Below are 23,759 nucleotides of genomic sequence, written 5' to 3'. Positions count from 1 at the left end.
CTTTATCCTTGGATAATGGTTGTTTCAGACCGCTGCATAACAAGCTATCGTGTATCAATTATTGACTTCAAGGGAAACTGTAAAAAAAAAAAAAAATCAGTCACTCTCAAAACCAAATTTTTATTACGTTTAAGCAATTCAAGTTGGCTCTAAAATAGAAAACTACTCTCCTCGCTAGCTTATTTACTTTTTAAATGTGTCTCTAATCCCCTGGACATTAAACAAATACATTTTATATTTTAGGCTAACTTTGGCAATGACTTTGTAGCATTATTGATTTTACTATTCATCACCTGGCCATTATTACTGCTAAATTAGACTGAGCTGCTGATGGCAAACTTAGAGTTTAGCCTGCAGGTGCATATCATGGAGACATTGCTTGACCAACCCCAAAGCATCCATGGAAGTACCCCAGGCAATGCCGACTCCTATTCCCCCATGTCCGTAGTTGTGGACCACGGGCACCTGGCGGCCCTGAAGCTGCACCAGGTCCCTCTCCACCCTCGGGTTCTTCCTGCCTGGCCTCAGTCCAACCCACTCCCTCAGAACTTTGGCTTTGCAGAGCGACGGCTCCAGCCTGATGCAGCGTGCCAGCATGTCCTCTCTGTCACCTTCATCCACTTCTAGTCGCCAGTCTTCCTCCTGCCTCGTACCGCCCACAGTCACGCTGTGTATGCCTGGGAAGATGTAGGTCTTGCCGTCTCCATCTCTGATGAAGTTTTTCAGCCAGGGTGCCTCCATCTTAAGGACTTGGCCTCTGATTGGATACATGCCGTCATCCCCCACCAGTGTTTTGGAGCCCAGACCAGAGCAGTTGACAATCACGTCATAGCTGTGGCTCAGTTCTTGAAGGCTTCTGACCTTCCTCTGTTCCATGTTACCTCCAGCTTTTCTCAACCTTGGCAAGACAAAATTTTGCAGGTATTTCTGATTTTAACTTTGCTTAATTGACTTGACCATTATATTTTGTACTGTATTTTAATCATTAGAGCTTGTGCTCAAAACCACCACCCTTTTATTTCAATTTCAGACAACAAACCTCTTCTCAAGCCAGGGCAGGTAGGTGACACATTCACATTTCACGGTGGTGAATGCTTGACCAAACTTGTGATCTGGAAACAGCTGCCCTAGTTCATCTTGGGTCAGCAATTGAAATCCAATCACCAGATCTGACCAGAAGGGCTTCTTTTCTATGGGAACCTCTTTGAAAACTTGCCAACTGCAATAAGGAGTGAAACATAAAAATCACTAGCCATAAAGCAATTGTTTCCCAGCCATATTCAGCTATGGTTACCCTGATGTCAGCAGCACGCCAGCTTCTGACGCTTGTTCGGACTGAGCAATGCTTAACAGGTGGTCCAAGCTGTCCTTGAACCAACGTCTTTGTCTTTCCAAAGGAATATCTGACAGTGAAATTTAGTAAAAATACATTTCTAACATGTTTTTTTAATTAAAAGAAAATTGATTCTAATACTAGGAATAACATCACTGATTAAAAAAAAGCACCTATAGCAGTAATGCTTTTTTAAAGATCAGAATTTCTAGTATACCTGGAAACGAGTTAGCAAACAAGATTCCTGCAGCTCCATCACTGGTGGTGTCTGGACTGAACTTCTCAGCCAGCACAGTGACTGAGCAGAAGGGAAGAGCTTCTGCAATGCACACTGCGGTGGAGAGACCAACCACACCAGCTCCGACCACAGCGACCCTGACCCTCGTCATCCTGGACCGAACGAAGCCTGGAACCCAAGGTGATCAGCCGCAAAGAAATACCTCCGGGGTTGCTTGACTGCAGCGAGACGTCTCCCGTCGTGGGTGTGTAGAAGTCAAGGTTAATTGATGAAGACTTGCTTTTAAATTAACCTGGCGGCACAGTCCAAGGATCACGTTAATACTGCACTAAAGTGTTGCGTAACAGATGGGAGCCAGTGACAATCAACACTAAAGGGAAATTTTAACTTTTACTCGCTCCTCTTATCTAATCATGAGTCCTAAAGCCCATTTTTCATGTATTCCTTCATACTCAGCACCCTTTACAAAGAAGAAAAGAAAAACAATTCAGCTGAGTCCAAGGACCAATAATTTAGTTATAAGAGAATTTGAAACCAATCATGGTCACATTCTGCACTTGTACAATCCGAACACAATCAGTGACAACATTCAGCTTGAAGCGCAACTGTGACCTCAGAGTGGTGAACTTTTAACTGTGATATCTGTAAGTTAAAAGACAAGGATGGAATATTGTATTGGGAAGGAAGTTATTAATATTTTTAATTGAGTTATGTCAAACTGGGCAATTAACTAACCTAGCCCAAAAGACGTGGGCAAACTCATGGATTACTGGTGTAATGCAAAAGTTATAATGTAACCGATTTAAATCAGTTGTGATGTCAAGGAGACTAGGTGTTTTTGTTTGTTTGTTTTGTTTTTTAAATAAACAGATTTCTTAATTGTGTACAGGAATGATGCAGGAATAACGTCAGCTTTACATTCATGTGTGTTAATCATCAGCGCTTCTCAAATAGTGGGGGGCGTGTGACCCCGGAGAACAGGGTTTTTTTGTTTTTTTGCCGTACTAGAATAAAGTGTAAAATTGCACAATCCGCGCGCGCACACACCAACAGAGCAAGAGATAGGAAGTGCAGTGAACAAACCACCAAAAATACTTAACAGTGATGAAAAGAAAGGCGGAGAGAGGCGGAGATAATGAGACATACGAAAGTCTCCCGAAAGCTAAGACGAGGAAATATGACGAAGCATTTATAGCGCTTGGCTTCACTGCGCTACGGTGGGGAACGAGGAAAGACCGGGTGTTTACTGTGTCTAAAAATGTTGGCAGGACAGCATGAAGCCAAATAAATGAAGGCGTCACTTAAAGACATTACACCCCAGTCACGCTGATCACCCTAACCCTGGTTAACCCTAACACTACAACCCTAACCCTGGTTAACACTAACCCTGGTAACCCTAACCCTCACTTAAAGACATTCAAACCAGTCAACGCTGATAAACACATAACCCTGGTTACCCTAACCTGGTTCCCTACCCTCACTTAAAGACATTACACCCCATACAGGAATCCCCAGTCTGATGATAACCCTAACCCTGGTTAACCCTAACACTACTAACCCTGACCCCTACCTGGTTAACCCTATCCTTAAAGGACATTACACCCTAACCTCACTACAGCCCTAAATTACAACACTACAGGCAACAAGTACACCCCGTCACGCTGATCAGCCGCTTGAGTTTTTTTCGGCAAAAACGTGCCGAATATTGGCAACAATCATCCCGCTTTGGTCTATATTTCTTTCTTTTTTTGTTTTCTTTAATATTAGTAAGGATACAATGTTATGCAGAGGTGTACTTATAACAATTTCATAGACAAATGATACTAATTATAGTCACGGCGGGGGGGGGCGCAAAAATGTTTCTTCTTCCTGGGGGGGGCTGTCGTAACAGAAAATAATTGAGAAGCACTGTGTTAGATGAACATTGCATGTAAAGACTTGCATGAATTTATTTCCCCTTAACCTAACATCTTCTAGGAAGCTATGAATAGGAGACTAACTTTAGCGTCGTGTTTTTAGCACGGTTCTCTCAACGTATTAATACTCATAATTACACAGTGTTTGCGAGCCAAAACATTAAGTGTTTATTACTAAATCTGAGTCCGAGTTGCAGGGTGTATTGGGGCCTTTTTCTTCGAAATACACGATGAAAACATTTTGCTCCTTAGTCCCCCACCATGGGCTGTTCTCGGGTATTTCTTTCGACTAGTTTAAAAAAAATAAAATAAAAAATGTTAAAGCGATGCGATTAGTATTTGACCTCCCTAGGTTATTAAATGTGCTGACCCGAATACTATAATCACAGAAAAATTTTAAAATTATCTTCAAAAAAAAAAAGCCCCTGCAAATTTATATAAATGTATTTTCTTTGTTAGTGTATGAAATATCTAATTGTTGTAATAAGTCCGGTCTACCATTAAACATCAATTAATGCGTGTTTCATGAAATAAATAGTTTACTTACCATTCAGGAGCCACAACTGTAAACTATCAGGTGTTTTTTTAATAAAGTTTTTTGTTGAATGGAGGGGAAAAAACACAAAGAGTATCGTTCGATACTCTCGCGATAATACATACACATATACCGTCTGGTCCAGAAGCAACAGCGTAAGGTAAGGTCCTAAAAGCTCACTATTTTAATTTAGACTGTGATTTAAGCGATTACTTCTACCGTCCAGGTCCTATCAGAAACACAACTGCAGATTCTTGACACAGTTTTACTGCAAAAATCTTTGTTTTCGCTCATTGCTGCATGTTCCTGCCAAATGGTGTATTGCTTCACATCAATGTGAATTTAGCTACAGTGCTAGCTAACGAGCGGATTGCTTACAACATTGGTAGCTTCTTTTCGTGAACAAACTTGTAAGATGTTAAATAAAACAGTATTTGACTAAAATTGACAAATATTTTAGTCTAACGTTCAAAGCAGTTTTGCACAACTTATTTAAGTGCGTAAGTCAGGTAAAATTAGCCCATATTATTCAATAAAATTAAAGATTCCGGTGTTTGTACCGTGCAAACGGTTTAAAACTACTTAAGAGCGTAAAGAAGCAAATATGTTCTGCCCACTTTTCGTGCATATCCTTTCATAATAAACTAAATCAGTCTGAAGTAACTAAATGTACCCTTGATAAACACTTTCTCTCTCTACTGTATTCTTTAATGTATTTTTTTCTCATCTGCAGGGGTAGAAGATGTCTCAGAAAGCCCCAACAACCTCATCAATGATGGCTTTACACTCCGACTCACACAAGCAGAGCATCCTGAGCAAATTCAACAAGCTGAGGAAAAAAGACCTTCTGTGTGACATCACTCTCGTTGTGGAAGATGTGCACTTCAAGGCACATCGAGCCCTGCTGGCTGCGAGCAGCGACTACTTTTCTCTCATGTTCACAGCGGACGGGGCCAAAGGGCCCCTGTACCAGCTGCAGGGGATGGAACCCAGGATGTTCGCAGCCTTGTTGGAGTTCATCTACTCCGCCCAGGTGTCAGTGGAGCCCAGCGCCATCGAGCAGCTTCTGGCCATAGCTCGTCTCATGGAAGTTCATGAGCTCGTCAAGGTCCTTGCTGAGCTCACAAGCTCCTCAGCATCCAGAGGTGAGGAGATAATGGCAGGGCCAGCTGGGGCCCAGCAGCTGTCCAAGCGCAAAAGAGGAAGGCCGAGGAAAAATGTCCCTATGGAATTAACAGTCGAAGAGGAGAGAACTGCTCAGAGTGAAAGGCACAAGGAGATTCAGGCTGGAGAGAAGGACTCTGATGACGAACTAGCCAATTTTCATAATAAAGGCGATGCAGATTATAATCCTGCAGCCTGTCGGCAGAGCAAACGCCATATTAGAGCTCCTCTTAAATACAAGCGCTTCAAGGCCGGTGGTGACACAACAGCAGCAGGCAAAGATGCAGGAAAGAGAGGCAGAAAAAGGAAATACCCCACCAAGGAGGCCCGGTGTGAGGACTGTGACAAAGTGTTCAAAAACCACCTGTTCTTAAAGATTCACCTGCGAACACATACAGGTAGCCTTTTTAAATTTAAATCCAGCCAGATTAAACAAATCTTTTTTTTAGGTGATATCACATGATAACATGTTCTAAATAGCAAAAAAAAAACAAAACTGTAATACCTTTATCAATAACCTAAAAGACGCTATGTTGAGTTTCAACAGCATCAACTTATTTTCACGAGTGTCCCCAGGAGAGAAGCCTTTTTGCTGCCAGGTTTGTGGGAAGGCTTTTACCCAGAAGCACACTCTGCTGGCCCACCAGCGCATACACACCGGGGAAAAGCCGTTTGTGTGTTCTGTGTGTTCCAAAGCGCTCTCCTCCAAACACACCCTGCAGGAGCACATGAACCTCCACGAAGGTATGCAGTCCGACGGGTTTTAGCACGTTGGTTCCACGTTGCAAACATTTTAAATGTGGCCACATCCGTAGAAAAGAAGTCATTCAAGTGCGAGAAGTGTGGAAAGACGTTCACTCAGAAGAGGCAACTTAAGAGCCATTACAGAGTTCACACAGGTAAGAATCTCATCACCTGTTTAATGCAGCTGGTGGACAATGACTGTGGGGTTTCTTTTAACGAAGGTAAATCGTTGCCTGAATGTGCTCAGTGTCATCACAAGTTCATGGACACAGCCCAGCTGAAAAAGCACCTGAGAACTCACACAGGTGAGATGTGTTGAAACCGAATGCTGTTTAAATCTGTCCTCCAGCTGATGTCTTTATCTTTACAGGCGAGAAGCCTTTCACCTGCGAGATCTGTGGAAAGTGTTTTACAACCAAGAGCACGCTGCAGACACATATACGGATCCATAAGTAAGCAACAGAAAAGGATTGTGGTCTTTTTTAAGTTAATTGTATTTTTTTATTGCCTCCGTTTCATTATTTCAAATTCTTAATTCAAATGAATTGTGGAAAATTAAGATCTCTCATATTTACTCCACCTTAAAGTTGTTTTTTAGTATTCCTAAGAGATTCCTTGACTGTAGGCAAATCAGTTTCTTGATTGCTTTAGATCTAACAGAAAATTTAGCTTTTAGCCATTCTACGTGGATTTACTTTACTGTTGCTGCAACATTTAAAACTGTTCCTGCTTTTAAGGGGGGAGAAGCCCTACGCCTGCAACCTCTGTCAGAAATCGTTCTCAGACCCAAGTGCGAGGCGGCGGCACGTCATGTCTCACTCGGGGAAGAAGCCCTTCACCTGCTCCTTCTGCAGCCTCTCCTTCACCCGCTTGGACAATCTGAAAACACACACCAAGTCACACAACAAAGAAAGAGCGGCAGCAACAGAAGCGCAACCAGATTCCACAGAAGCGCCAACTACGGAGGTGCGAAACGTCCTGCAGCTGCAGCAGTTCCAGCTGCCCTCCGGCTCCGAGCAGGAGATTCAGCTGGTGGTGACGGGAGACGTGGAGAATATAAACTTTGTGCCGACGCAGGACCAGGAGATCAGCATCATCACTAGTACAGAAGAGGAGGCGACGGAATCATCTCACTCCAGGCTCACTCTCCTCACCCAGCCGTCGGGAAACATGGCCCTGGTCGCTCAGGGCGGCGTGGTGGAGCCAAGCCCTCACATTCAGACCATCAACATGCTGGAGGGCCAGATGACCCACCAGCCCGAGCAGATGCACGTCATCACTCTGAGCAAAGAGGCAATGGAGCACCTGCAGGCCCATCACGGCCCCCCGCAGCCCATCCAGGTAGCGCAGCGACCCATCCAGCAGCTGCAGGTGATGCAGCAGCCAATGGAGCCGGGGAGCTCGCGGGGCCCGTCCAGCGGGGAGAAGCCCAGCCAGGCCATTCACATCAGCAGCCAGAGCAGCCAGCCCATCTCCATCAGCCAGACCAGCGAGCAGATCTCCAGCCACCACATCCAGGGACAGATGTTCCAGATCCAGGCAGGCACCGTTTCCTACCTGTACACCACCGGGGTGCCGCAGGAGAGCTGAGCGCTCCAGAACCAGACAGGCACAATGCTGCTGCTCTTGCAGAACACTTGTTATAGGTTTATGTAAATAAACGGTTCATCAGCTCTCAGCATTTTCAATTACCACAATAACACTACAAAGAATGTACAATGCTTTGAGGAGACTGACTTTTCTGACAGATATTAAAACCTATTGTCAAATCAAATCAAGGGGAAGAGAGAGAAGGAGAGGAGGAGAGGAGGAGAGGCACAGAGCACAGAAACACACACAAAAATACACTATACAACGGGTCAATTGTTAAATAAACAGGTTAATTTTGACTGAATGAGCAGCCTGCTAATCAAACACAAACCCATTTGCTAACTGAGCTGATGTTTCTTTACAAGACACTGGAGGAAATCTCACAGGATTGGCGACGTCTCCTCAGCATTCAGCACACGGATCCTGAAAGAAAAACAGAAGCTGATGTGAATGCTGATTGTGTTCTTCAAAGTCTGTTCAGCTTTATTTAAAAAGCAGAGCCTCCTCCATTATACAGCCCATTTACAAAGCAGTGGACATGGGTTTGTTTGTTTTTTACAAAATCTAATCACTTTAGACCCTAAAAAACTTTAGGGCAAGTAAACTTTTTTAAAATCTTTTCTATGACAGAGATTTTAGCACCTCTCTTCAATAACCTAGCAGTAATTAAACAGTTCTAATTAATTCCAGATCTCAGGGTCTGAAGACAGCAGGATGCTGTAGAACGTCAGGAGTTTATACTTTGCTGAATATATTAATACACTCCACTGCATTTTGCTGAATCCTTCAGTTGTCAGTCCTCTGTAAACCCCTCCTGAGGGCACGGGGACTCAAAAGCAAAAGCAACATCTGGTTCGCCCACTAAGGGCATACTGCCAAAAAAATCCCACTTAAAGAAGTTAAATAAGGTTTCCTCCATCCATCTTTTGTAAATGTGCTTTACGGTTTGTAGCAGGTGTAGAGACGTAACTGGATAAAGCTGCCTCCACTTCTCCACTTGCTGAGAGGCTACTTGTTAGGCTCAGCTCAGTAACCAGTGCTCAGAATGATTAATGATTATTTTCTATTTTTTAAGGCATTTTTCTTATCTGTATTCCTTTATAATACCTGTTCGGTTCATCCTGCTTCCGTTATCTGCTCACTGAGCTCCCTCAGCTGTCTGTCTGTCCTCTGCCCTCCATAGCTGTCCAGACTGATGCCTGGATACCTACAGATGCTGCATTTGAATCATTACTTGATTACTTGGAACATCCAAACTGCACTTTGTACATGCCCGAACACTTTGTTGAATCTTTACTGCATACGTGCAGGACACTCCCCTTCAAACGGGGACACCGACCAGCTTCTTGGCACCGCTGCAGTCTGTGGCCATTTCAACACTTTCCACACTGCCTCCACCTCCTCTGAGGTCACCTTCATGTGGAGCCTTGGAACGACAGGTAATCTCCCTCTAACAGTGTCTTGAGTACACAATCTAAATGCCTGCACGACTGTAACTCTAGTTAAGCTGAAAATAAATCCCAGTAAAAACAAAACCAGGATTCTCTCCCAGACCTGGCATTTGCTCTTCCTGCTGGCATCATTTATGGTGCGAGTATGCTGAGCTTTCTGCTGATGGCCCGCTGAGCACGGAGCAGCTGCCGCCAGAGTTTCTCTTGTTTGATCAGTTGCTTCCGGCAGCTCAGAGGCTACAGAGCAGAGCGCTCGTTCCGTGTTCTCCAGGTGCAACTCCTGGACTTCTTTTTCTGAAAGACACTAAAGAGCCGTGAAATTGAAACACTAATGAGTGTTTTGTCCCATCATGTGAAACCGTCGATGTTTAATTATGTTTTTGTCAGAAGGTAATTAAAAGAATGCATGAAAAAGATGGTGTCGCCATTCTTCAGGAAACGATGCTTCTGGGCATTTTCATTTGAGAGCAATGTTTCAGATACTTTTTGTTTTGTTCACCTTTAACTGCAAGCGTGCGAGTCGGGTCTTTGTCTTTGGAGCAGCCGTACAGCTCTTGCTCTGTTCCCCATCTCTCCAACACCCTGATCCAATTTCTCCTCATCAAGTCTGGCTTGAGCACAGAGGACGACAAGAAATAGTGACTCACAAAGCCAAATTAAAGGGAAAACTATATTAATAAAAAACATCTCACCTGCACACTGATTGAAATAAAGAAATAACACACCAATTTGCTCTAGATGCTCATAACTTTAAATGTATGAACCTTTTAGCATTGAAATGTGTTAGCGGTGCAACATATGCTTGAAGAAAGAGTTCAGACAAACATAATGTTGAAGATGTGAATGTAAGGCCTCACCTTTAGCTGGACATACAGTATGTGGGCAAAAGGTGGGCTAAAGGGTCTGAGGCCAAGTTGCTCCTCTAGAGTGTTCTCCTGGTGTTCAAGGTGACCTCAAGAATCTATAGTTGCAGGAAAATCTTTATGCCAAGACATATTCTGTAATTTTCAGACCTTTCTATAAATGTTGCCTGTACCGACCACACTTGCCTTCTCTGTAGAACAGTGCAACCTTTAGCCTGGAGATTTGGTCATAAAACGGTGAGTAAAGCAGGAAACGGTGCTCTGCTCCATCACTCAGCAGCTGAGGTGGCAAAAGTGATTAAACCAGCATCATTGTGCTGACTAAAATATGCCAAAGAGTAATGATGAAACACTGGTAAAAAGAAAAAACAAACTCAAAATGTTCCCAAGGAGACCTGTAAAAGAAATGACTGATTACCAACCCCTGTGCATGTGATCAAAAGCTCGCACTTCCTGAAATTCCCACAGTACCTGTAGAGTCCCAGCAGGTGTTGGTAAGAACTGGGGCATTCCATCAAAACCTGCCTGCTTTTGCCAGCTTGTCCAGTCACAAAATGACCCAAGGCTGAATTTTCCTCACGGGCAGTCGCTCACATTTATCATCCTGCTCACCCACCTGAGATTCAGCTACAACTCACTTTTATCAGACACCCCACAGCCTGTTTCCTCTTCATAAAATAAATTCAGCATCTCCTCACGCAGACTCATCTTTTCCAGCTGGATGGACACAAAAGCTTCCATCAGCCTGGGGTATCAAACAAGTCTGGTTATCAAAAAGACACAACAAACCGTTACTAATCATCCTCTGTGTGTTTTGCTCTTCAAGTGTGAATAAAATGACCTCTCACTGCAAGTAGTGGGAGTTCCTGCACAGACTGAAGCCCGATTTTCCTATATTTTGTTTGTTTCACCTCCAACATTGGGAGTCAAAATTTGCATCTTTATCAGAGGGAAGCACAGCAATGTGTAATAATAATGAACTACTTATATTAAAGCAGCCGTTTACCAATATTGGAACAAAGGGAAGCACTTGAAAATGTTCCTCTCTTGTGAACTGGTCATCATCCAGCTCATGGATGCTAACTGAGGCCGTTCCTGGTCAGACCCTGACATACAGGGAACAAAGTTCTGGTAGTTGGACTGCTTACAGGTCCACACGGATGTCATCTTCCGGTATGGCTTCTTTCTCCTCAGCAGCTTCAAATGGCACCGGCCTTGAGAAAAGGTAGCAACGTTCGAAGACAAGTTTTGCTAAAACCTGTGATGGATCCTTAGCTCGTCTCCCCAGCCACCTGGTGCAGTTGTGACTGTTTTTCTCTCTGCCAGATAAAGACCAGCTCATCTGGAGTCTGTATTCCCCCACTTCCCACCTATGAAGCAAGTAAGAACGTGATGATAATTAGGCAAACGTGATGATAGTTAGGCAAACTTACATCTCATATCAAGGAGGAAAAGGTTCATCAGCGCTGGCCTGAAAACAGCAACCGAGAAGGAGAAATCATTATTCTTCTGGATGAAACCATATCTGGGGTATTCATAATCAAATTGTTCTGTGTTTACTTGCCTGCTGCCTCCAAGTGAAACCAGATGTTTAGAAAAGCAGTTGGTGGACGGCCATAATGACGGGCGGAGCCTTTCAGGCAGTCTGTCCAGATGCGTTGGAGGTACGGCCTCTGATTTGCAATCTGATAAAAACAACACAGGAAGAACCATTTGTTTCAGTTGCAGCACACTTTTGTTTCTACACGTCTTTGTCTCCAGCGTGACATGAACTCATTGAATTAAAGCCATAAATACAATTTTCAAAACAAGATGCAATCAGTGAGGCTAATGCGAAATCCCTGACACGGTATTAACAAATTCTGAACATTCTTGAGGGAATAAAAGCACTTTGGAGACCTGATTGTTCAAAATGACTGATCAGATGCTTGTGCTTCTGTAGTCAGTCAGTTTCGCCTCTGTAGACTGGAACAAAGTGATCCAGTTCAGGTCCAGCTGTGGCCTGTGGTGCATGATGTCAGTAACAACAGGAGCCAGAGCAAAGCTCTGCATCCCTGCTGCTATGGCTCATGATGCATGACATGAGCAGACTTTAATATTAAATGGAATGAAAAAGGGTAAATATTCATTGCAATGGTTTTCTGGCTGTATGTGCACTTTGGTTTCTAAAATCTCCACCTCACAAGTCCACAAATCAATCAGAACTCCTACATGAGCACCATGTCAAGGTGATGTCCCTCCAATTGTTTCCCATTTTGTTACCATTTCCCCAGATGAAATGCTTCATTCTCCAGCTCTTCCAGATCCTTGAGTAACCTGATGTAAACCCCTCTCTGGTCCTGGGTGTGGATAAGTTGGCCCTCTGTGCTGAAGAAATCATGAAGGTTTCCCAACTCAACTTTCCAGCAATGAACCTGCAGTGTATGCAGGCCAGCCACGAGCAGATAACAGAAAGAAATTTACATTTGTATCACTAACTGTGTTTTTGGAGATAACTGGAGTACAGTGGAGTACAGAGCTGAAATCCAACCCAAAGCCTGCCCGTCTACATGAATCACACCTCACTGGAGTAACTGGAGTGTTGTGGCTGTCCTGGAGTCCATCCTCTGGTTGCAAAGGCCAAAGTCCTCTCCACAGACTGAAGGTAGCTCAGCAGCCTAAGCCAGATCCACTGAGGATGAAAGAATATTAATTCATTTACTGAACATATTCCCAACAGTTCTCCTCAGCACCTTCAGGTTAAACATAATAAGTATGATATAATCCTGATTTACTACAAAGATAACCAAAGTAAAGGTTATTTTTTTCAATAGATTCAATACATTTAATCCCATTTCTTACCTGCAGCTGCTGCAGTTTTAGGTGAGGGAGGAGAACCAGAGGAAGGTAAAATCCATTGTTACATCAGAACCTTCTAAACCAGGGGCCGACCCATGGAGCCGCGTGTGGCCCTTTAGCGCCGCCCTAGTGGCTCCCTGGAGCTTTTTCAAAAATATAAAAAAGATGGTGTGAATATATGTTTTGTTTTAATATAATTTCTGTAGGAGGAAAAACACAACAAACAATCTTCAAGTTTTCCAATGCTGTAAAAATGTGTATAATAAGTATTTAATTTCAAGATCTCATTATAATGGAAGTTAAAGCACCATCGTGCAGCAGAGTGGTCACGTGGTGCGTCATTCTCTGCAGGATGCTGCAGGGAAAATAAACATTTAATCATGAATGCTCATTATGTATTTGTAGCCTACTGATCATTTTAAAAATGTGGCTAATATAGACACTTAAAGCATGTGTTGCCTTCATAATAATGCTTATATGAGGCTTTTAATTTATTGCGGCTCCAGACAGATTTGGTTTTTGGTTTTTTTGGTCCAATGTGGCTCTTCCAACATTTTGGGTTGCTGACCCCTTTTCTAAACTGACATCAAGAGCCCAGAAGCTTTAGACTCTCCAAATAACATCTTTATGGAATAACATTTTCCCATTTCAAAGCTCAGAGGTGAGAAGGTGTCACCGTTTAAACCTAATACTGATGACCACCTACCATGTATTTAGTATGGGCTGTAGTTCTTTACACTCTTCCTTTGTGGGATTCCTATGACTCCAGTTGAACAAGGCAAATGTCACTTTAATAATCTGTTCCCAAACAAGCAGCAGCACGTACAAGAGTGAGGTGTTTCATCCCACCTCTCTGAGCAGAAAACTCGATGATACACGCCTGAGTGAGAGTCAACACTGGTCCAGATCTCCGAGAGCTCCTGCTGCTCCGTCACCGTCTTGTGAGTTTGAGGACATTAATCCACCAACGTGAGCAACACGTTTTTTAGATCTTCAACCACGTTGAGCACATCAGGAACCTGAACAAGCGCAAAAATCCCAAGATCACTTCTGACATATGTTGTTGAAGAGAATATCATTGTAAATTCACAGGCACTGTTAGAAGCCAAAGCAATCATTGGAGTTTTGTGCTGGTTTCTTCCTGATCATTCCCTGAAGAACTGTGCTGTGCATCTGCAGCACTTTATCACTAGAGTTTTATACAGCTCATAACTTTCTGCTGCCATGGATCCTTTTTTGGCTGCACCCATAACGCTTCAGAATTCATTCTGTTTTTACTGTCCTTTCAACCTGGAAAACTACATTTCACCACTGATGAGGGAATTCATTCATTTGATCCTAAAGCTGGAAAATTGTTGAGAACTGCCTGCAGACCCTGGGAGACATAACACATTGCTGGTGATTCGGAATGATGCCTGGAAGAGTGCTGAATGGCTCCATCTGATCTGCAGAGACGCTGAGGTGTCCAGAGTCGATGACGCCGTGGCTCCGGAGGAAACAAGTCCAAATGAGTGCATCGAGTGGTCCTGGAATTAAAACTGTAATTCCCACCTTGGTTTTCCAGTATTATTCCTTATTTAAATTTTGGTTTATAGACTACATGAATTTAACATTCAGCAATTTTATAAATAATACTGTAAGTGTTGAGTAATCTCACCATGAGCCTGTTTAGCCTTTTCTGAAACGTCCTTAGTTGTTTCTTTTTTTCTCCACATGCTGGGATGTAATGCAGCACCTGTAATTGAGTTTAATCTGAATATAAAGGACGAATGAAACAGTATAAAATCTTCTTCTTGCATCTTCATACTCCCTCGTTAAAAACGACACCTGGTCCCGAGAGACGTGGAATTACATTTACAAATTGGAGACAGCGATTCAAAAAGGATGATTTTTAAAAAATAGGCACGTACAATAACTTATACTTTGTCTGGTTTATAGAGACCGATGTTGTCACCTTGTAATGAGGATAAAGATTGTGAAGGATACAGGTGAATCTTCTCCCAAAGTGGTAAGCTGCCAGTGTAGAACGTTAAAATACATAAGAACCTGGTTTAAATTTCCCCCGTTTCTCTCCACTTTCTCTATATGGGTGTCGATCAACTGCTCCCACCCGACTGAGTAGCATAGACAGACTGTTTGGACCTTATTCCCAACACAAAACACACCTCCCTCCCGCATGGAGTTAGCCTAATGCTAACTTGCTAAAGCTGCGGCCACCTGTGAAGCGGAAGTTCAATAAAACCAATTTCCGCTTAACGATTTAAGGTCAGTTAGAGCGCAGCTACAGAAGCAAATAAAAAACGTTTACAGGAGTCTCACTTAATAATTGTTCCCTTTACATGAGGAAATGTTATATGCTCTTTAGGGTGGAATAAAACTGACATAATGCGAAATGTTATTTATTTTATACATCACATCGGAGACTAGTAAACCAGTAGCATATGCTAAGCTAACAAACTAAAGTCTGTCGTATCAGCTTATTGACTGTCTTGAATTATGCCTTTCTATCACTATTGTACATGTTTGTTAATGTTTGTAACATTATTTAAGCAATACTTGGCTTTGTTACCAGAGGACGCAGCCAGCCAAATGCAGAGACATTAGGCTAATGCAGCATTATTGGCACAAAATAATAAAGAGCACGTATGGTTAGTTTTATCGCTGTTGTGTGTGTGTGTGTGTGTGTGTGTGTTTGTTTGTTGAACGTGGAAAAAGTAACAAGGTAATGTATTTGATTCAGTGTACAATTCATTTTAAAGCTTTTATCTTTACTCTTGATAGCGCAACAGGAGTTACAAGTTCATATTATAACCGCCATCAGAAGAATTTCTAAACATTGTGATCCTGAAACACGATTTAATAAATGATTGGCTGACAAGAGGGGGAAATGACGTGAAGCAATATTAAGAGGGGAAAAACCTGCATTCTTGTCAGTTTAAAGATGTCAAACTTAGATGTATTAGCTAGAGCAGCCAAGCTTCCACACCTGTTATTTAAAGGACCTGTTTCCTTGGCGGGGTCCATTCTGAGTTGTTGACAGCTCTGTCTCCATCTGTCCCTCTGAATGAGGAGCAAACAGTACACAGAACACATTGCCAAGACTCTTTCTCAGTAGTTCTTTTTAAATCCTAATCTAAATATACAGTTCACATCTTCTTAAGCACTGACAAATCTGTCTCCACATACTGACTGCGTTGTATCCATGGAGACTGACGTCCATGAAGCAGATTCTTCACCCATTCAGTGACTGTGTTTGATCTCTAGAGGGCTCTAATGTTACACTGCGGCCCTCTGGAAGTCTGTCAGCTTTATTTAGCCTCTCGACCCTTAGCAACTGTGCTCTCGTTCCGCAGGAAATTGCATTTTTCAGTTTTATTTTTCAAAGAATGAAGCCGATGATGGGACACACTCCGACAGCTTTGACTTAATCTCACCTCTCCGTTTCTCCTGGATACAGCGTGTGATTGGTTGTCAGCGTGTGACGTGATTGTCCAATAGGAAATCGCCTCGATTCTGCAGGGGTGCAATTTCACCAAGATCAGAAATAAATATCGGAGGAAAAATGCATCAGCGAACTCCATTCATCATTCTTTGAGCTTTATTTACATGCACCATATCTCATACAGCCAAAATTGGAATTGGAACTACAAGTGGCAATGTCAATGTGGTCTTTTTGTAGGAGCAAGAGGAAGATTACTATTTGAATGTTGGCAGTGAGGATTAACTCAAAATTAACATAGAAATAAATAAGCTTCAAGTTGGTATAACATATTAGGATAAAATTGGCCATGTGAAGCTACACAGTTTTAATTTGTAAATATAAAGATTAAACAAAGGGCTGTGGGATATATCAATCAAAATTTCATCTAAACTGGAATGGAAACTATTCACTACTGCAGGCTCCATTTTCTGTTGGTCTTCTGTCCTAATTAATGCTCAACTGCAGTGGTTTAAAAGTGCTTTTTTGGTCAGTTCTACCAGACATGTCATTAATGTACAGGTAGAAAAGTCAATAAATAAAATTTTTAATTCATTTGAAATAGAAATTCAATGAAGACAGAGTTTCGAGCTGATAAAATGTAAACTAAAAACTCTAAATCCTGCTGTTCCTACAAAAACTGTGCTGATGTTATGTTTGTCTTACAGTACTTGTTCCTATTTTTACACTATATAATCTAATTTCCACTTATTTAAATACAGAAACATTTTGGCAATAGTTAAAATATTTCTTAACATGGCAGAAATGGCTCCAAGACATAACATGATTTCCTCTTGCAGAGATGGAAACATTTGGCTCAGCACCTGCTTTAGTGCTGATAACAAAGGGGAGGCTGCTAACGCTGCTCTTACAGTAGCCACTCCCTGCTATCTTCATATTTATAGCACCAAGAACGCCTTGAAATAAGATTTTTTTTAAAAAACAACATGATAGTAGGTTGCTGTGAAGTCTTGGGGTGGTTATTTTAATCCAATTGGTCTTATTTCTAAGTGTTTGCTAATGTAAATGGTGTCAACTAGAGCTAAATCATGATGCTCACAAAACACGGTCTTTAATTCTGCCCTTAACTCTCTATATTGGGCATTACTTCCAATATTGTGATAGTATAAGTAAGAGGAGGAAGGGGTGTTTGGAGAAAAAAAACACCATAGTCTATATAGACTTCAGTAATGCACCTTCTCCTGAAGAAACAGAATTCACAGTAATGTCACTAAAATCACAGGGTAAAATTTGCTAAATGATAAAACATTACCACACAATGTAGAGCAGTTCACATCTTGATAAACATTAACGTCTACAGACTGATATTTGGTGCATGACTGTGCATTTATGGGGGGAGGGGAAGGGGGAAAAAGTCTTTTCATTAACACTCGTTTAATTGGTTTTGTCCTTTTAGGCTACATCTTTCAAAGAAATAAAAAGAAAAAGCATGTCAAGTATCCTCCACTGGAACGTAATGTAACATTCTCTGCAGCTTAGTTTCTGTAAACAGGCTGTCAGTCCACGGACTGACAGCTGGTTTGGCAAAAATCTTGATTTAGGAAAGTGTGAGAGGAGACGACAAAGCAGGGTGAGGAACGTAATTCCTCTTCAGTTTGGTGTACTATTACTTTGCGACCGTATGAATGAATCCCTGAGACTAACTTGATGCTAATCATATGGTTTGAACGACATGTCTGGTACTGTTTACTATTTAGTCAATACTGGCATCCAGACCACCCAAGTATTGATCTTCTTAAAGGTCTTTTTCACTTTGAAGACACTACTGAGTGTCTAAGACGGCAAAGTACCAAATATAATGCCTCACATTAAAAATCATGGGGAAAATACTACATGAATACACTTTTACACACTTTCTTCCCCCTAGTTGTACAATGCAACACAACAAACCATAATTTACATTTCCCCCTTGAACACCCGTTCCGAGCTTTTCAGCTTGGGACCCAGCTGTGAGGGGACGTTGGTTTTGAGCCGGAGAAGCTTCCTGAATTCTTGTTACCATTCTGGGTGGAGGCGAGGCGAGAGTCAAAGCTGAGGTCCAGGCAATCCGCGTCCATCAGTTCATTACGGATGATGGCGTCCATGTCACACTCGAGGCTGCTGTTGAACACATCGAGGTCCAGATCGGTGGGAAAGCGATCCTGGCTGGGAAAACCAGAGCCGAGCTGCATAGAGGCATTCTTGCTGGGAGACTTCAGGTGTGGCTGCTTGGCATTGTTGCGGCCGCCGTTTTCATCAGGGGTTGACAAGCCAGCTTGCCAACCAGGCACTGAAGCGCTTTGAGCCTGACCTGCACCGGCGTGATTCACCGAGGCGGGGTCTTTACGGAGAAGCATAGCATTCCGGCGGGAGTTCTGCAGGGCGATGGCAGTGCTGGCCTGTGACATCAGTGGGTCCGACTGGGTGAGCATGACATTGCTATGGCTGTGGGAGTCCAAACTCAGCAGATCCTGGAGGGTCTGGTGGTCACTGAAGTGCGAGATGGAGGAGAAGGTGGTCTGCTTGTTCTCCTGGATGGTCTGCATGGGCGACTGCCGCAGGCTTGTGATGGACGGAGGGCTAAAGAGAGGGTTAGGCCCATAGCTGCCCGAAGGGCTACCTAGACCGCTTCCTGAGCAGCCAAAGGTAAAAACAGAGGTCCCCTGACTGTCATTTTCTTCCTCTCCAGGAGGAAGCGGCTGGGTTGCGGTCAGGCTGATATTGTCTAAAAGGTCATCCATCAGGTTGTCGGAAAGCCCATCGTTGAGGTTCATCGTGCCCGCTAAATCAGACAGCACTGTGGGCCCAGTGGACGGGGACATGCTGCTGGGACTGGAATACAACATGGGAGAAAGGGGTGAGTCATCATCGGGCACCTCGTCAAGCTCCAGGTTGGCCAAGATCGGGGACAGACGACCACTGAGCGTGCTGGCGTTAGAATTGGTCCGGGAGCGGAAGTCTGTCCAGGCATCCAGCTCGTCGCTACTGCGGGATGTGGGACTTCCTGTCCATTTGGAGAGGCTGGAGGAGCTTTCCGAGCTGCCGTCCTGAGCAGCCTGCAGCAAGGCTTTCTTCTTGGTGGCACGTCCTCGGGCTCCTTTAATGTACTTGCTGTTATCCATGGATACGGCCCTTCGTCTTGGAGCTTTGCCTCCTTTCCCACCCTCGGGGTTGACCATCCACCAGGAGCTTTTTCCAGTTCCTTCATTCTGGACTTTCACAAATCGGCTATGAAGGGACAGATTGTGTCGGATGGAATTCTGAAAGGAAAAGAATGACGCACAACTGTAAAACATGTTCAACTTGCCTACGGCCATTCATTCTACGCCAATTTCTCTCAGTCAGCAAATAACCAGCATGTCCACAAATCCATGATGCAGCAGGGCAGGACACATGTCAGTGTGCCAACATGAAGCTATGTGATCTTCTGATTGATTTACAGGCAGTTACCCTCGACTCAGCAGTAACAGATATGCATTTCATTGTGGACAATCGTGTCCAACATCAGCCCCAGAGCTCCTGGTGTGCAGGGCGCCTCTGTGAAGACATTTCATTTAGGATCAGAAAAACAGAAATGGGGACAGAAAGAAATCAATGTTGTTGTTTTTCCCCAGATGGAAATTAGATTTGTCGTTGCAAAATCACATTTGCAAGGGAAAAAAAAAAAAAAGTGAAAAAAGAATGACAATGGTTGACAGGCAGAAAGGTGTCCACTGTAGTTTAGGGGAAAGTACTCTTTTTAAAAAGTAACTACAGGGACTCTGAATGAGCTGCAGCTAAAAAACAGATACCGACACTGTGGTGTCTTCGTTGCACCTCACACTCTGACCTATTTCTAGCTGTTCAGAAAAAAAAAATCCACGGGATTTCCCTGGAGACGTTTCCCACCATGTACGAAATTAAACAGCTGGAGCCAGAACAAGCGGCCCACACCAAGTCACACCGACAGCAGCTAAAGGCCAACATGACTGGGAGAGGGTCCAGAGTAATTCCCTTAGCTCGAATTAACTTCTGTAAACCAGGGTTCTATTTAAATCCATCAAGCAGAGGATTTGATCAAACAATAAACCAGCTCTGCTCATACAAACTCCAGCTGTTCCTGGCCTCTGGATCTATGAAACAGCACCTGGAGGAGGTGCTGCCGGTGTGTTTTGGCCACAGTCCTCACAGTATGGCTGCAGTATGGGATAAAAGCAACGCATACATGTTTACCGTCTTAGGTCACTCTTTGATCACCATTAATTACCTAATGTTGACCAGAATGAATGACATAATGGACAGCTGAGCTATACTGTCCTGTAAATCTGCTGCATCTGATAAAGCTGGAGGTTGTGACAAAGCTGTGCTGTGGTCTATGACCGTCTTGCTTCACGCATGTTAATTATGCATATTATTAGAATTTGGCCAGGATATAGAAGATATTACGTATTATATATCATTTAGAAACCCCTGCGAACCACTTTGAAAAGCACTGAATAATCAGCAATGTCTGCTCCTCTCAGTCACGTGGTAGCAAAGTTAAACCGAAATATCTTTTACACTACAACATTAAATATCACAACTGAGTTATATTAACAAATAGGGTTTATACACAGGAACATCATCCCAGTACCCACATCAATATTTGTACGGTATTTAGCTTCAGATTGAACAAGGAACAGACCAATTAATATATCAGTATCCACAGTGAACATTTGTCTGAAGACATATTGTTATATTTTAATATGCAGTAAAATGTTAAAGTATTAGACCTTTGGGAGAAAAGGCACGTACTCCACCATTATTAGGGCATCAAGACAGCTTCAAAGAGAAAAAGCACTATGACACAACAGTGGAGGACAACAGAAAACACCTTGTAGCTATGACTCCACCTTTCGCACTGGTATAGCTGTACATACAGTAGCCCCCCTGCAGTGCTGAAATCATAAATCACAAAGAGTAACTCCTGCCCGCCCCTCCCCCCTCCCCCAATCGGTCATAGCAGTGCTGCGGCAGCCTCATTCTGAGTGGGGACTGGAGCAATGCCAGTTTAACAAGAGCCAGATCCAGAAAGACAGAGCTTCTCTCAAATGGCCACACATCGACCTACATAATTTATACGCCGCTGACTGAATCCTGCACCCACGCCTCATGAAAAGATGCAGAGCGGAGGCAACGCTGCACCGACTGGACTGTCCATTCCTGCTGCTGAAGAAACGCTGTCCAGTTCCGACTGTGTGGGAGCTACAAAGGCTCGCGGTCCCACCCTGAACAAAGCATATTTGCACAGTGTCCGCGTACGTGGCGCGGACGACTGTCCTAGAGCAGATTCCTGAATGTCACACAGCATCTCCAAGGAAATGCTGATCTCAGCACTTCTGAAAGCATAACATCATTAACCCTTTGCTCCTCGGTGAACGCGTATATAGAGCTGCTGAGCGTATCGCTGTATCCAAAACATGACAGATGAGTGACCACTCTGCTGCTAATCTGGGGAATTAACCAACCGTCCGATTGAGTGCCGCTTATTTGGTTATTGGTGTTAATTTGTCACTGCGATTCTGACTGATGGATCTCACCACACTTGTGCTTGATTTGGTTCATTTCTTCAAAAGGAACCCCCACGACCGTCAGGCTGCATCCCACTCACAGTTGTGCAGGATTACACTCCTATAGCCGAGTTTGCCTACCACTGCCACCCCACCTCTACTACAACATCTAAATCCTGCTCAAAGCTCAAAGCCCTCATCAGACTTGATTCCATGACAGATGAATTGGTTTTCCAAGCCAAGCTAATCCTTAAACCAGAAGCAGGGGCCCAGATGAAGCTTGGAAGAAGCCCCTCTGCTGCAGCGTGAGCAGTCTGTCTGAAAGTGAAATTAACTTGTTGTGTTGAGTAAATTTTCTGCACATTTGATGTTGTTCATAGAATCCAAGCATTTCTGCAGCAGAGCAGTGTGCGACTGGCTGCACCCTCTTGTTTCTGGCATCATTTATCATCACATGCTCATCTGGCTGCCATATACACATACGGTATATCCAAATTCCTATGCATAGCCGACCCCATGGAATAAACCTCAACATATAGCCTGCACCCGCACATGGTGAGTGTGTGCACCCCCCACCCCCATCTTTACGTGAGCACAGTATGGTCCTTTGTTGTAAAGACAGCACCACTGTGACAGCTCACCTTCCAGCCAGCAGAGCTATTGCTGTCGCCTTTGTCCTTGAAATATGGCACAGACCTCACCATCCAGTCATAGATTTGGGACAAGGTCAGCCTCTTCTCGGGGGAGCTCTCGATGGCTTGCGTAATGAGGTCTGCATAGGAGTAGTTGCCCCATGCGTTCCGACGGGCAGAGGACTTCCTCAGCTGCTGGGACGCAGAGGTACTGAGAGCGGCAGCGGCGGGGGTCTGTGCGGAGGAGGGCGAGCCATCGGCGGCCTCCTCCTTGCAGGGTCCGCGCTGGAGCTCCACGGGCTGAGAAGCGGAGCTCCTGCCCGACTCCCGGGGTTTAATGTTAATGGCACCGCTGGTTTTCTGAGCATCGCCACTGCCCGAGCTGCCACCCTCGTCGTCCTCCTCTTCGGGGATTACGTCAGTGTCATTAGTCCCGGGTTTGCCCGCACCAGACTCCGGACGGGGAAGGGGCCAAGTACAGGAGCGTGGCCGCTTCTGGGGCTCGAAATCCGGGTCGATCTCGATGTTGGAGGGAGGCTCGTTGCACGGCGCCTCAGCCATGTTAATCGTAATATTTCGGCGGTGGGACGGATTTTTGAAAAATTACACAGGTCGCATTCCATCAATAGTGTGTGCAGGCACGCTGGCAGCTTATTTACGATGCACGGTATGCAAATGTCCAGCCTGGAGCCCAGTCCCAGCACGTGTCCGTCGATCTATCCTCCAGCAACGGCGTCAAAAGCGGTGATCGGGCTGGCCATTAACAAAACATTACAATTCTCCGTGCACAGCCCACACCCTGGCCACCATGCATTGCAAATTCTGGAGGAATTGGGTTCTGTGCATTTAAAAAAAACAGTCTCAGCGGGATCCGAACGACGTTCCTTCACAAGCGTCCGCGCCCGCAGTCCCGCGATGTGCATACCACAGAAAGAAAATTACCTCCAGCTAATGCCAACACATCAGCTTTATCACTCCGCGCACAGCTGCCATCTTGACCATTTCCTTCTCCGGAGTTCTTTATCATCCGAGTGCTTCCAGTCGTTTGAGCAGTGCGCCGCCGTCCAGATACCATCAAGGCGGGGGTGGCTTCCTCAAGGCCCCGCAGCTTCTTTCAAACGAGGGGGCAGTGCAGAAATGTGCCAAAGCCTGGATCCGTTCCCCATTTTGGCTGCGCGTCTACAGCATGGTGAAAAGCAGCGCGACGCTCTCCGGATCTGAAAATGCAGTTCATTCAATCCACAGCTGCAGCTGCTGCTGGCGCAAACCTTCCGAGTCCAAGGAAAAAAAGGAGACAATCCTGCCCCCTGGACTGCGCTGGAATTAAAGTGACAGTATGGAGATGACCGCAGGAAACTGACATCACCGTGCGCGCCCCATACATGGACGCTGGAGTGCTCCACGGCAGCCTGTTGTCTCCCAAAAACATCTATACATTTAAAGCAGCAT

The 23,759-nt window shown here is 44.2% G+C and overlaps 3 protein-coding genes and 2 long non-coding RNA genes across 14 annotated transcripts; 1 reads left to right on the top strand and 4 right to left on the bottom strand.

The window, feature by feature from the left end:
• Positions 1-100: 100 nt before the first annotated feature.
• On the bottom strand, positions 101-4,156 carry ddo (D-aspartate oxidase). Of its 3 annotated transcripts, none has more exons than XM_057058664.1 (5): positions 4,035-4,156; positions 1,551-1,863; positions 1,295-1,403; positions 1,040-1,219; positions 101-898 (listed from the first exon to the last, which is right to left on the bottom strand). In XM_057058664.1, the coding sequence occupies exons 2-5, from the start codon at positions 1,720-1,722 to the stop codon at positions 340-342; spliced, it is 1,020 nt and encodes a 339-aa protein (XP_056914644.1). In that variant the 5' UTR covers positions 1,723-1,863; positions 4,035-4,156; the 3' UTR covers positions 101-339. The 3 variants fall into 3 exon arrangements, with proteins under 3 accessions (XP_056914644.1, XP_056914646.1, XP_056914645.1); XM_057058666.1 differs by lacking the exon at positions 4,035-4,156 and adding an exon at positions 3,663-3,775; XM_057058665.1 differs by lacking the exon at positions 4,035-4,156 and having other exon boundaries at positions 1,551-2,492.
• On the top strand, positions 4,099-7,603 carry zbtb24 (zinc finger and BTB domain containing 24). 2 transcript variants are annotated; one of them, XM_057058597.1, is made up of 7 exons: positions 4,099-4,182; positions 4,756-5,584; positions 5,763-5,930; positions 6,002-6,085; positions 6,152-6,235; positions 6,301-6,382; positions 6,668-7,603. In XM_057058597.1, exons 2-7 carry the CDS (start codon positions 4,765-4,767, stop codon positions 7,518-7,520), a joined length of 2,091 nt encoding a protein of 696 aa, XP_056914577.1. In that variant the 5' UTR covers positions 4,099-4,182; positions 4,756-4,764; the 3' UTR covers positions 7,521-7,603. The 2 variants fall into 2 exon arrangements, with proteins under 2 accessions (XP_056914577.1, XP_056914576.1); XM_057058596.1 differs by having other exon boundaries at positions 5,754-5,930.
• Positions 7,604-7,729: 126 nt separating this feature from the next.
• On the bottom strand, positions 7,730-10,395 carry LOC130539942 (uncharacterized). Of its 6 annotated transcripts, none has more exons than XR_008954249.1 (5): positions 10,306-10,395; positions 9,471-10,229; positions 9,075-9,275; positions 8,628-8,946; positions 7,730-7,943 (listed from the first exon to the last, which is right to left on the bottom strand). It is a non-coding gene; the product is annotated as an uncharacterized LOC130539942 (long non-coding RNA). The 6 variants fall into 6 exon arrangements; XR_008954246.1 differs by having other exon boundaries at positions 9,471-9,582; positions 9,829-10,383; XR_008954251.1 differs by having other exon boundaries at positions 9,075-9,265; positions 9,471-9,582; positions 9,829-10,383.
• Positions 10,396-10,402: 7 nt separating this feature from the next.
• LOC130539943 (uncharacterized) lies at positions 10,403-11,308 on the bottom strand. 2 transcript variants are annotated; one of them, XR_008954253.1, is made up of 3 exons: positions 11,268-11,308; positions 10,983-11,204; positions 10,403-10,597 (listed from the first exon to the last, which is right to left on the bottom strand). It is a non-coding gene; the product is annotated as an uncharacterized LOC130539943 (long non-coding RNA). The 2 variants fall into 2 exon arrangements; XR_008954252.1 differs by having other exon boundaries at positions 10,403-10,551.
• A 4,944-nt stretch (positions 11,309-16,252) lies between these two features.
• On the bottom strand, positions 16,253-23,588 carry foxo3a (forkhead box O3A). The gene is made up of 2 exons (XM_057058615.1): positions 22,320-23,588; positions 16,253-19,410 (listed from the first exon to the last, which is right to left on the bottom strand). The coding sequence occupies exons 1-2, from the start codon at positions 22,869-22,871 to the stop codon at positions 18,103-18,105; spliced, it is 1,860 nt and encodes a 619-aa protein (XP_056914595.1). The 5' UTR covers positions 22,872-23,588; the 3' UTR covers positions 16,253-18,102.
• Between the last annotated feature and the right edge of the window lie 171 nt (positions 23,589-23,759).

Source organism: Takifugu flavidus, chromosome 16 (genome assembly GCF_003711565.1).
Source record: "Takifugu flavidus isolate HTHZ2018 chromosome 16, ASM371156v2, whole genome shotgun sequence".
NCBI lineage: Eukaryota > Metazoa > Chordata > Actinopteri > Tetraodontiformes > Tetraodontidae > Takifugu > Takifugu flavidus.
The sequence above is the reverse complement of the archived record's forward strand: the minus strand, read 5'-3'. Positions and strand labels throughout refer to the sequence as shown.